This window comes from Bubalus kerabau, chromosome 1, assembly GCF_029407905.1.
Source record: "Bubalus kerabau isolate K-KA32 ecotype Philippines breed swamp buffalo chromosome 1, PCC_UOA_SB_1v2, whole genome shotgun sequence".
Lineage (NCBI taxonomy): Eukaryota > Metazoa > Chordata > Mammalia > Artiodactyla > Bovidae > Bubalus > Bubalus kerabau.
The window spans coordinates 4,304,306-4,316,330 of record NC_073624.1 but is presented as its reverse complement, the minus strand read 5'-3'; the positions used below and the strand labels follow the sequence as shown (position 1 = coordinate 4,316,330).

The following is a 12,025-nucleotide window of genomic DNA, read 5'->3' as shown; positions in this document are numbered from 1 at the left end:
TATCCATGTACTCACTAACTACCTGTCGGAAATTGCTGTTTAGATGTCACAAAGGGAAGTCATGCTCCACAGGTCCAGAATTTTCTCTCCTTAATCTCTCCTCCTATCCACCAATCACCCAAGTGAGAATTCAGAATCATCCTCTCAACATCTAGAAAGTCATGAAGCTGTGCGGATTTTACATCAAGTATTTCTCAAATCTGTACCCCTTCCGCACCTTCTATCACTTTATTAGAGCTTTTCAGGAACTCAACACTTATTCATCAAAGAAAGTCATCATTTCAATGACACGGTCGCGCATCATTCATTACCTTCTTTAGGTGATCAGTGTCTTCTCTACCTTTCTCGATGGTTTCTTTTAATGTGTTAATCTTATTCAGTTTCTTCTTCAGATGACTGCGACTATATTCAAGTTGAATATTAAGCCGAGTTTTTTGTTTCTCAAATTCTAATCTAGTATAATAAAGTCAAGCATTACAAGTGGTAAACAGAGTCCTTTAATTTTTTAAAAATTTTTTGTTTTTATTATGGAAAACTTCAAACACAAACATAAAAAAAAATACTACAATGGATTCCCATACAGCTATTACCCAACTCTAATAAGTAATTCATGGTCCATCTTCTTTTACCTATAATCCCACTTATTACTCCTTCCCATCACTATTTAAAGCAAATTTCAGACATCATGTAATTTCACTATGGAAAACAATATGGAGATTTCTAAAAATAAAAAAAGAAGACTAAAAATAGAACTACCATTATGACCCAGCACTTTCACTTCTGGGTACATATAATAAAAACTGAATGTAAATAAAAAATATTTACATTCTAAATAAAAAAGATACATGCACCCCACTGCAGCCACGAAATTAAAAGACGCTTCCTCCCTGGAAGGAAAGTTATGACCAACCTAGATAGCATATTCAAAAGCAGAGACATTACTTTGCCAACAAAGGTCCGTCTAGTCAAGGCTATGGTTTTTCCTGTGGTCATGTATGGATGTGAGAGTTGGACTGTGAAGAAGGCTGAATGCCAAAGAATTGATGCTTTTGAACTGTGGTGTTGGAGAAGACTCTTGAGAGTCCCTTGGACTGCAAGGAGATCCAACCAGTCCATTCTGAAGGAGATCAGCCCTGGGTGTTCTTTGGAAGGAATGATGCTAAAGCTGAAACTCCAGTACTTTGGCCACCTCATGCGAAGAGTTGACTCATTGGAAAAGACTCTGATGCTGGGAGGGATTGGGGGCAGGAGGAGAAGGGGACGACAGAGGATGAGATGGCTGGATGGCATCACTGACTCGACGGACGTGAGTTTGGGTGAGCTCCAGGAGTTGGTGATGGACAGGGAGGCCTGGCGTGCTGCGATTCATGGGGTCGCAAAGAGTCAGACACGACTGAGTGACTGAACTGAACTGAACCCCACTGTTCATAGCAGCATTATTTAGAATTTCCAAGATATGGAAGCAAATGAAATGTTCATCAATAAATGAATGGATAAAGATGTGATATATATATGTGTGTGTGTATGTGTATATATATATATATACATACAGTGGAATACTATTCAGCTATAAAATAGAACAAAATTTTGCCATTTGCAACGTGGATGGACTTGAAGGGTATTATGCTAAGTGAAGTAAGTCAGACAAAGACAAATACTATATGCTATAACTAATATGTGGAATCCAAAAAAATACAACAAACTAGTGAATATAACAAAAAAGAAGCAGACACAGAGAATAAACTAGTGGTTATCAATGAGGAGAGGGATGGAGAAAGGAGCAACATAGCAGGAGGGGATTGAGAGGTGCAAATTAGTGGGTATACAATAAGCTACAATGATATACTGAATAACACAGGGAATATAATCAATATTTTATAACAAATGGAGTACAGTCTTTGAAAACTATGAATCATTACACTGTACACCTGTAACTACATAATACTGTATATCAACTATAAATGAATAAAACTCCTATCTTAAAAAAAAGAATTCCAATATCAACTGTAGCTCACCCTTTCTCCATCTACCCTCCCTCACATGACCTGCTAATAGAATCATTCATATAAGAAACACTTTAAAGCACTAATTGTATCACTGTGCTAACTACTACTAATACAAAGGCAACAACAGCAGTAATGACAAAAAGAGAGTAATATTTAATGTGTTGTTCAGTTGCTAAGTCATGTCCAACTCTTTGCGACACTATGGGGTGTACACGTCCAGGCTTCCCTATACTTTAGTATCTCCCAGAGTTTGCTTAAACTCCTGTCCATTGAGTCAGTGATGCCATCTAACCATCTCATCCTCTGTCGCCCTCTTCTCCTGCCCTCAATCTTTCCCAACATTAGTTTTTTCCAATGAGTCAGCTCTTTACATCAGATGGCCAAAGCATTGGAGCTTCAGGATCAGTCCTTCCAATGAATATTCAAGTTTGATCTCCCTGCAGTGCAAGAGAGACTCAGGAGTCTTCTCCAACATCACAATTCAAAAGCATCAGTTCTTTGGTGCTCTCCTTCTTTATGGTCCAACTCACACATCCATACACGACTAATGAAAAAACCATAGCTTTCGGTCTATGGACCTTTGTCAGCAAAGTGATGTCTCTGCTTTTTAATATGCTGCCTAGGTTTGTCATGGCTTTCCTTCCAAGGAGCATGCATCTTTTAATCTCATGGCTGCAGTTACCATTCACAGTGATTTTTGGAGCCCACAAAAATAAAACCTGTGACTGTTTCAACTTTTTCCCTTTCTATTTTCCATGAAGTGATGAGACCAGATGCATTATCTTAGTTTTTGAATGCTGAATTCTAGGCCAGCTTTTTCATTCTCCTGTTTTCACTTTCATCAAGAGGCTCTCTAGTTCCTCTTCATTTTCTTCCATTAGAGTGGTATGATCTGCACATTGATATTGTCATTGATATTACTTCTGGCACTCTTGAGTCCAGCTTGTTATTCATCCAGCCCAGCATTTTGCATGATATACTCTGCATGTAAGTTAAATAAGCAGAGTGACAATATACAGCCTTGACATACTCCTTTCCCAATTTGGTACCACTCCGTTGTTCCATGTCCAGTTCTTATTGTTGCTTCTTGTCCTGCATACAGGTTTCTTAGGAGACAGGTAAGGTGGTCAACTGGTAGTCCCATCTCTTTAAGAATTTTCCACAGTTTTTTGTGATCCACACAATCAAAGGCTTTAGTATAGTCAGTGAAGCAGAAGTACATGTTTTCTGGAATTACCTTGCTTTCTCTATGATCCAACTAATGTAGGCAATTTGATCTCTGGTTTGTCTTTTCTAAATCCAGCTTGTACATCTGCAAGTTCTCGGTTCATGTACTGCTGAAGCCTAGTTTGAAGGATTTTGAGCATGACCTTGCTAGCATGTGAAATACGTGTAACTGTATGGTAGTTTGTACATTCTTTGGCATTGCCTTCCCTTGGGATTGGAATGAAAACTGACCCTTTTCCAGTTCTGTGGCCACTGCTGAGTTTTCTAAATTTCTGACATATTGAGTGCAGCACTTTAACAGTACCATCTTTAAGGATTTGAAATAGCTCAGCTGGAATTCTATCACCTCTACTAGCTTTGTTGGTAGTAATGCTTCCTAAGGCCCCTTGACTTCACACTCCAGGATGTCTGGCTCTAGGTAAGTGATTGCACCATTGTGATTATCTGGGTCGTGAAGATCTTTTTTGTATAGTTCTTCTTGCCATCTCTTCTTAATTTCTTCTGCTTCTGTTAGGTCCATACCATTTCTGTCCTTTATTGTGCCCATCCTTGCATTAAATGTTCCACTGATATTTCCAGTTTTCTTGAAGAAATCTCTCATCTTTCCCGTTCTGTTGTTTTCCTCTATTTCTTTGCACTGTTCACTTGAGAATGCTTTCTTATCTCTCCTTTCTATTCTCTGGAATTCTGCACTCAGTTGGGTATATCTTTCCCTAGGCTTTCACCTCTCGTCTTTTCTCAGCTATCTGTAAAGCCTTCTGAGACAACTACTTTGCCTTCTTGCATTTCTTTTGCTTTAGGATGGTCTTGGTCACTGCCTCCTGTACAGTGTTATGAATTTCCATCCATAGTTCTTCAGGCACTCTATCAGATCTAATTTCTTGAATCCATTTGTCACCTGCACCATACAATCATGAGGGAATTTGATTTAGGTCATACCTGAATGGCTTAGTGGTTTTCCCTACTTGCTCAAGGATGAGCCTGAATTTTGCAATAAGGAGCTCATCTCCTAAGCTTGAGTCAACTCCAGGTTGCTTCTGCTAACTGTATAGAGCTTCTCCACCTTTGGTTGCAAAAAATATAATTAATCTGATTTCAGTATTGACCATCTGGTGATGTCCATGTGTAGTCATCTTGTGTTGTTGGAAGAGGGCATTTGCTATGACCAGTGTGTTCTCTTAACTCTATTAGCCTTTGTCCTGCTTCATTTTGTACTTCAAGGCCAAGCTTACTTGTTACTCCAGTTATCTCTTGACTTCCTACTTTTGCATTCCAATCCCCTATGATGAAAAGGACATCTTTTTCTGTTGTTAACTCTAGAAAGTCTTGTAGATCTTCATAGAACCAGTCAACTTCAGGTTCTTCAGCATTACTGGTTGAGGCATAGACTTGGATTACTGTGATGTTGAATAGTTTGCCTTGGAAACAACCGAGATCATTCTGTTGCTTTTGAGATTGCCCCAAGCACTGCATTTTGGGCTCTTTTGTTGACTATGAGGGCTACTCCATTTCTTCTAAGGGATTCTTCCCCACAGTAGTAGATGGTTATCTGAATTAAATTCACCCTTTATTGTTGATTTTAGTTCACTTATTCCTAAAATGTCAGTGTTCACTCTTGCCATCTCCTGCTTGACCACATCCCAATTTACCTTGATTCATCGATCTAATACTCCACGTTCCTATACAATATTGTTCTTTACAGCACTGAACTTTACTTTTACCACCAGATACATCCACAGCTGAGTGTTGATTCCACTTTGGCCCAGCCTCTTCATTCTTTCTGGAGAAGGGATTAATTCCTTAAAAAGACATAATGATCCCAAACATGAATGCACCTAATCACAAAACTTTGAACATCATGAAATATAAACTGAGAAAACTGGAAGGAGAGAATGACAGATCCAAAAGTACTTGGAAATTTCAAAACTCCTCTCTTAGGGAACACTAGACCAATCAGACAGAGTTAGTAAGTACACAAAAGACACCAATCAACTTGACTTAAAAGTTACTCAGAAAATACTCTACCCAATAGAACAATGCATATTCGTTTCAAGAGCACACAGAATATTTATTAAGATAGAATACATGCCATGCTATCAAATAAGTGTCAATCAACTTAAAAGGATTTAAATAATGCAAAATATATTTCTTATCACAATAAAAATCAGTAAAAGAAACATATCTAAATCCTCCCTCATCACAAAAATTTCTGTTAAATTAAACAATATTTCTAAACACCCCATAGATCATAGAACGAAACCACAAAGAATATCAACAAATATTTTAAATGGAATGAAAATGAAATAAAACATTCCAGCAGCAGTGGGATGGAGCTTAAGCAGTGCTTAAAGGAAAATAAACAGCTTAAATGCTTATATTATAAACGAAGAAAAGTGTAAAATACATAAAGCAAGCTTCTATCTTAAAAAGTAAGAAAAAAGAGAAGTAAATTAAACCCAAAATAAGTAGCAGCAAGGAAATAAAGAAGTTAAGAACAGACGTCAACTACATAGAAACAGATAAACCATAGAGAAAAATCAATGAAGCCAAGAGCTGGTCTTACAAAGGACCATAAAACTGATATAACTCTAGCTAGACATCACGAAGAAAAGAAAACAAATTAGCAATATCAGGAATGAAAGGGCCATCAGTACAGATCCTACGCAACTGAAAAGGATAAAAGGGGAAATGTTAATAACTTTATATTAATAAATTTGATAACTCAGATGAAGTACACAAATGTTATTTTCAATACACAAGCTACCAAAGCTCACTCAAGAAAAAAGATGTCCTGAATGGCCTTATATCAATAAGGAAACTGAATTTGTAATTTTATAAAAATATTTCCATAAAGAAAAGTGGGTAGCACTTGCAAAATTTACCAAAATTTACCAAACTTTTAGGAAAAAAAAAAATAAAATTCTACAAAAACTCTCCATGAAAAACAGAGGAGAGAATAATTCCTGACTCATTTTATGAGTCTGGCATTACCTGATACAAAAATATAAAAAAGAATATTTGCAAGAAAAATAAACTATAGACCAATACTCTCATGAATATAGATATAAAAATCCGCACTAAAATTTTAATGAGTCAATCCAAAAATATTTGAAAAGAATAATACAACATGACCCAGTGGGGTTCATCTTAGATATGCTAAGTTGGTTTAATATTCTAAAAATCAATCACTGTAATTTAGTATATTAATAAGCCACCTCCCTCCAAACTCCAACAGTATTATTATCCCAACAGATAGCAGAAAAAGCATTTGACAAAATTCAACACTCACTCATAATAAAAGAAATTTCAGCAAGCTAGAAATAGAAGGGAATATCCTCCTCTTTTCCAGCAAGTGGCCTGAGGCTGTTTGTTTATAGAAAGGTTATACAACTTTATCTACATATATGGATATTGACAGAGAACTAAGTACATTTTAATAACCACTGTGTGTGTAATTATTTCCCCATTCTCTTACTGTGTATATTTGTGCTTTTTCTCTTTAAAAATTGTGGAATAAAAGAATTAGACCTCTTTATAAAAATAGCAATGTTTATTAGCTATTTCTTGATGAACTGAAATAAAGGCAGTAACTGCAACCATGAAATTAAAAGACGCTTACTCCTTGGAAGGAAAGTTATGATCAACCTAGATAGCATATTGAAAAGCAGAGACATTACTTTGCCAACAAAGGTCCATCTAGTCAAGGCTATGGTTTTTCCAGTGGTCATGTATGGATGTGAGAGTTGGACTGTGAAGAAGGCTGAGCGCCAAAGAATTGATGCTTTTGAACTGTGGTGTTGGAGAAGACTCTTGAGAGTCCCTTGGACTGCAAGGAGATCCAACCCGTCCATCCTAAAGGAGATCAGACCTGGGTGTTCTTTGGAAGGACTGATGCTAAAGCTGAAACTCCAGTACTTTGGCCACCTCATGCGAAGAGTTGACTCATTGGAAAAGACTCTGATGCTGGGAGGGATTGGGGGCAGGAGGAGAAGGGGACGACAGAGGATGAGATGCTATGACCGACTCGATGGACCTGAGTTTGAGTGAGCTCCAGGAGTTGATGATGGACAGAGAGGCCTGGTGCTGCGATTCATGGGGTCGCAAAGAGTCGGACACGACTAGCGACTGAACTGACTGACTGACAGGCATAATTCCTTTAAATTGAAATAATAGTTACATTTATATATAAATAATTGCTTATCAACATCTTTTAATAAAATACCTTTTTTGATCAGCTTCCTGTTGCTGTTTAATATGCTTGTTCTCAAATTCACGAATATTTTCTACACCAATTTCTTCACAGAAGTGTTGAAAAATATCATCTTCAACCTTTTATTTTAAAACCAAATGGTTTAATAATCAATTTTACAAAAATATATAGAAAATCCTTAAATCTATGTTTTTCCCACCAAGATTTTCTGGATTAGGACAGACTATTTCCGACAAGCATCACTACTCTGTAAAGTTGGTGCTTTCTCTTTAATTAACTACACTTACCTATTTTCAGAGTTCTTATTCTAAAACAAAATAAGAAAGTTCATGGTGGCCTTTTAAGTGCTTTGGCTTTATGAAGAGTTTAATACAAAATTGGAATGTTTACTTTAGCCATACCAAAACATAACATTCTACATAAATACAGAAAATATTCTTTATGAGTAATACTATAGATTCTTTTTTTAAATATAAATTTATTTATTTTAATTGGAGGCTAATTACTCTACAATATTGTATTGGGTTTGCCATACATCAACATGAATCCGCCACGGGTGTACACGTGTTCCCCATCCTGAACCCCAATCCCACCTCCCTCCCCATACCATCCCTCTGGGTCATCCCAGTGCACCAGCCCCAAGCATCCTGTATCCTGCATCAAACCTGGACTGGCGATTTGTTTCATCGATTCTTAAATAATATAAAACCAAGAGGACTAAAGCATAGAATTAACACTCAGAAAATTTGGAAAAACTAGAATAAGCCAAATCCAACAAAATAACATTTAACATTAATATTTTTAAGAGTTTCCCTGGTAGCTCAGAAGGCAAAGAATCTGCCTGCAATGCAGGAGACCTGGGTTCAGTCCCTGGGTGGGGAAGATCCCCTGGAGAAGGGAATAGCTACCCACTTCAGTATTCTGGTCTGGAGAATTAGTTCAATGGACAGAGGGCAGGCTACAGTCCATGGGGTCGCAAAGATTTTTAAAGCCTGGCATTTATGTACAATTATAGGATAAGAGAGACCTGTTTTAGCAACAGGACATATAAAAACGGAGAAGGCAATGGCACCCCACTCCAGTGCTCTTGCCTGGAAAATCCCATGGATGGAGGAGCCTGGTGGGCTGCAGTCGAAGGGGTCGCTAGGAGTCGGACACGACTGAGCAACTTCACTTTCACTTTTCACTTCCATGCATTGGAGAAGGAAATGGCAACCCACTCCAGTGCTCTTGCCTGGAGAGTCCCAGGGACAGGGGAGCCTGGTGGGCTGCTGTCTCTGGGGTCGCACAGAGTCGGACATGACTGAAGCGACTTAGCAGCAGCAGCAGCGTGTAAAGAAGTTTCAGACTTCAGCTGAATGTAAATTAAATATGAAAGTGATATGACTACTCTAACAGTAATCTGTACTTTGTATAAGGAGATAATCCAAGTCATGTAAAATTGTGTTTCTGTGTGCCAAATAATGTGACAAACCAGGGTACTCTGTACTGGTCAGACAGTATTTTCATATTATTTTTTGTTCTAGGCATTGACAACAGAGGCTGGTTACCAGAACTGGTCTTATTTATTCATAGTAAATATGAATAAATAAGTAATTAGGGATATTTAACCTGGAAAAGGGTAATTAAGGGGCAACATAAGGGTAGTTTCAAATCATGTGGTAAAAGGCAGAACTAGAGGCAATGGGTGAAAGTTACTGAGTGATGGTGTGACAAACAGTGTTTTAAAGAGACACTGATGTATAGAACAGTCTTATGGACTCTGTGGGAGAGGGAGAGGGTGGGAAGATTTGGGAAAATGGCATTGAAACATGTAAAATATCATGTATGAAACGAGTCACCAGTCCAGGTTCGATGCACAATACTGGATGCTTGGGGCTGGTGCACTGGGACGACCCAGAGGGATGGTATGGGGAGCGAGGAGGGAGGAGGATTCAGGATGGGGAACACATGTATACCTGTGGCAGATTCATTTTGATATCTGGCAAAACTAATACAATTATGTAAAGTTTAAAAATAAAATAAAATTTAAAAAAATAAATAAATAAATTTACATAAAAGTTGCAAGAATAAAAAAAAATTTACATCACAAAAAAAATAAATAAATAAAGGTTAAAGATAAGCAACAGTGGAATGAATTAAGCCAGAAAGTTCCTGCTACTTTATAAGCAGAGGCTAGATGATCATATCTTTGGTACCCCAGAGCCAAGCAGCTGTGCCTGGCATATAATAAATGTTCAAGACAAAATTACTGAGTGAATACACAACCTTAAAAGATGAGACAAGGGAAAAAGTTCTTTCCTTCTTAGGCAGTGGAAGAAAGAAAATGACTGCAAATTTTACAATGGACAAGGAGAGGCTGGACAGCTAAAGAGAATAACCATGTACTAGTAGTCATCGCCCCTGAGATGAGCAATAGTGGGTCTCAAAAAATACAAGGAATACAAGGAAATTAATACCATATAAGGAAATTAATTTGGCAAACCAATAAAACTTAGCATTTATCAAACTTTGCTTTAGCACATATTGAAGAAGCCTTAAATTTGGTATCTGGTCTAGAACCAAGCCACATGCCATTTAGTAATAAATATATCACTCATAACCTTATCTATCTTTCGTTGAAATTCTTTAATTCTTTGTTGTCGTTCTTTGATTCCTTCACTCAACATGGCACATTGAGATTCAATGTTTAGTAGTTCACTTTGTAGCTGAGATTGTTCCTGATTATAAAAAAGAAAAATGTCTTTTTAACATGGCTATTTTAGCTTTATATAGTAAAGCCAAAAACATGATAGGTATCTTTCAGAAAAAAAAGAGACTCTGTGAGATAAGGTAAATTCAGGTACAACTGAATAACAACATTAAAATAAAGTCATAAAAATAAAGTAATTTAAAGGACTATAATATACCTCAATCACAAGGGAAAGTATAAAAATTACATGGTGCTTTATAAATGTAATTCCTGAAATTCTATGCCTTGGTCCCAATTTCCATCAAATTTTATGTAAATGTATATTACCCGGTAAAAAGCAGCAAGGTGCTTCTTTTTAATGATTTCTAGTTCACTTTGTGCATATTTGAGTCGTGTAGTAGTTCCTTGTATTAGAGCCTGTATTTGTTTCAAATCTGCTTCCTTGCGCACTACCTTCATTAAATCCTAAAAAGAAAGGGAGATATAGTAACATTTTATAATAGACAACACTTTCACTTTTCACAGTACTTTCATAGATCATAAATCACTGCTTTTTACATGTAACCATATCCACAACTCTACCTTCCCTTCTTCTGATAAAAGATGGGGCAACTAAGTGCATAAGTCATCTGGAGTAACCAAGATGCCATACAGCCTCCTCAGAAAACTCACTCATGTCGTCACAGGAAACAGGCACGAAAATGAAGAATGGGGAGTGCACGTTCTACCCAAGGCACATAAACGGGTAAATGAGACCACGAGGTCTTTGTTGCCTTTCTTTAGTGCATCCTTGCCGCACCCATTTCCTTCTCTCTTCACCTATCCTATTGCTCAACCAAACGAATCCCTCATATATGTTCTTCTATATTTTTACTTCAAGTCTGTATATGAAAACATGTGCATGCATACTCACCTATATGTTTTTGTCAGTCCTGTTTTGCAATTTTAGAATCACATTAGACATACTTTTCTACCTCCTGCTTTACTCATTCAGTTACTCACAAAAGTCAACTGATAAAGCTCTATATTAATTCTTTCAATGGTTGTATATTATTCTAGTGTGACTGTAACAAAATTATTTCACTCTTTTCTTAATGATGGGCATTCATTTTGTTTCCAGGTTTTTGCCCTCACAAGCAGCACTGCAGTAACACACTTCTGTGTGTACCCTTAAATACTGCTGTTTTTATTTCTATGCAATAGATTCCCCGGCGTGAGATCAATAGGTCTTCATGTTCTTATTATACTAGCTGGTACTAACTGCTCTTCCAAAGCTTTAACCATTCATATTTTTATAAATGATAAATGAGTATGTGTTTCTTTATAAGTCTACTAGCATATATATTTTTCCCAACTCTTATTGATATGCATGAAGTAATCCTGAGTACTATATTCTATATTGAGCATTTTTTCAGGTTTACTAGCCATATGGATTTCTTCTATGAACTGCCTAAACCCCTCCTTTGCCTAGATGTTTCTATCGTGGCTTTTTCAAATCAATTTATAGAAATCTTTGATAGTATAGAACCAATAGTCTTCATTTAAAACTTTAAAAAATTTTATATAATGGCTTTTATCCTCATTTAAATACTACTTTTAATTTAAGCTTTCAATCTACCCATAATTTATTTTTATATAAAGTCATAATATGGAGCACAAAATTAACTTTCCCTAGATGTGCCAATGAAAGTGAAAGTTGCTCACTTGTTTCTGACTCTTCTTGACCCCATGGACTGTACAGTCCATGGAATTCTCCAGGCCAGAATCCTGGAGTGGGTAGCCTTTCCCGTCTCCAGGGGATCTTCCCAACCCAGGTTTCCCACATTGCAGGCGGATTCTTTACCAGCTGAGCCACAAGGGAAGCCCAATACCATTTACTAAATAATCTCT

At 37.0% G+C, this 12,025-nt stretch overlaps 1 protein-coding gene across 5 annotated transcripts in view; it reads right to left on the bottom strand.

The window, feature by feature from the left end:
* SMC1B (structural maintenance of chromosomes 1B) overlaps positions 1 to 12,025 on the bottom strand; it is an 82,302-nt gene that overhangs the window by 21,618 nt on the left and 48,659 nt on the right. For all 5 annotated transcript variants that reach the window (XM_055563321.1, XM_055563460.1, XM_055563184.1 and 2 more), the window contains 4 exons: positions 10,463 to 10,600; positions 10,047 to 10,163; positions 7,456 to 7,562; positions 312 to 453 (listed from right to left, as the gene is read on the bottom strand). In XM_055563321.1, the coding sequence (XP_055419296.1) occupies positions 312 to 453; positions 7,456 to 7,562; positions 10,047 to 10,163; positions 10,463 to 10,600 (504 nt within the window). The remainder of the gene's footprint in view (positions 1 to 311; positions 454 to 7,455; positions 7,563 to 10,046; positions 10,164 to 10,462; positions 10,601 to 12,025) is intronic.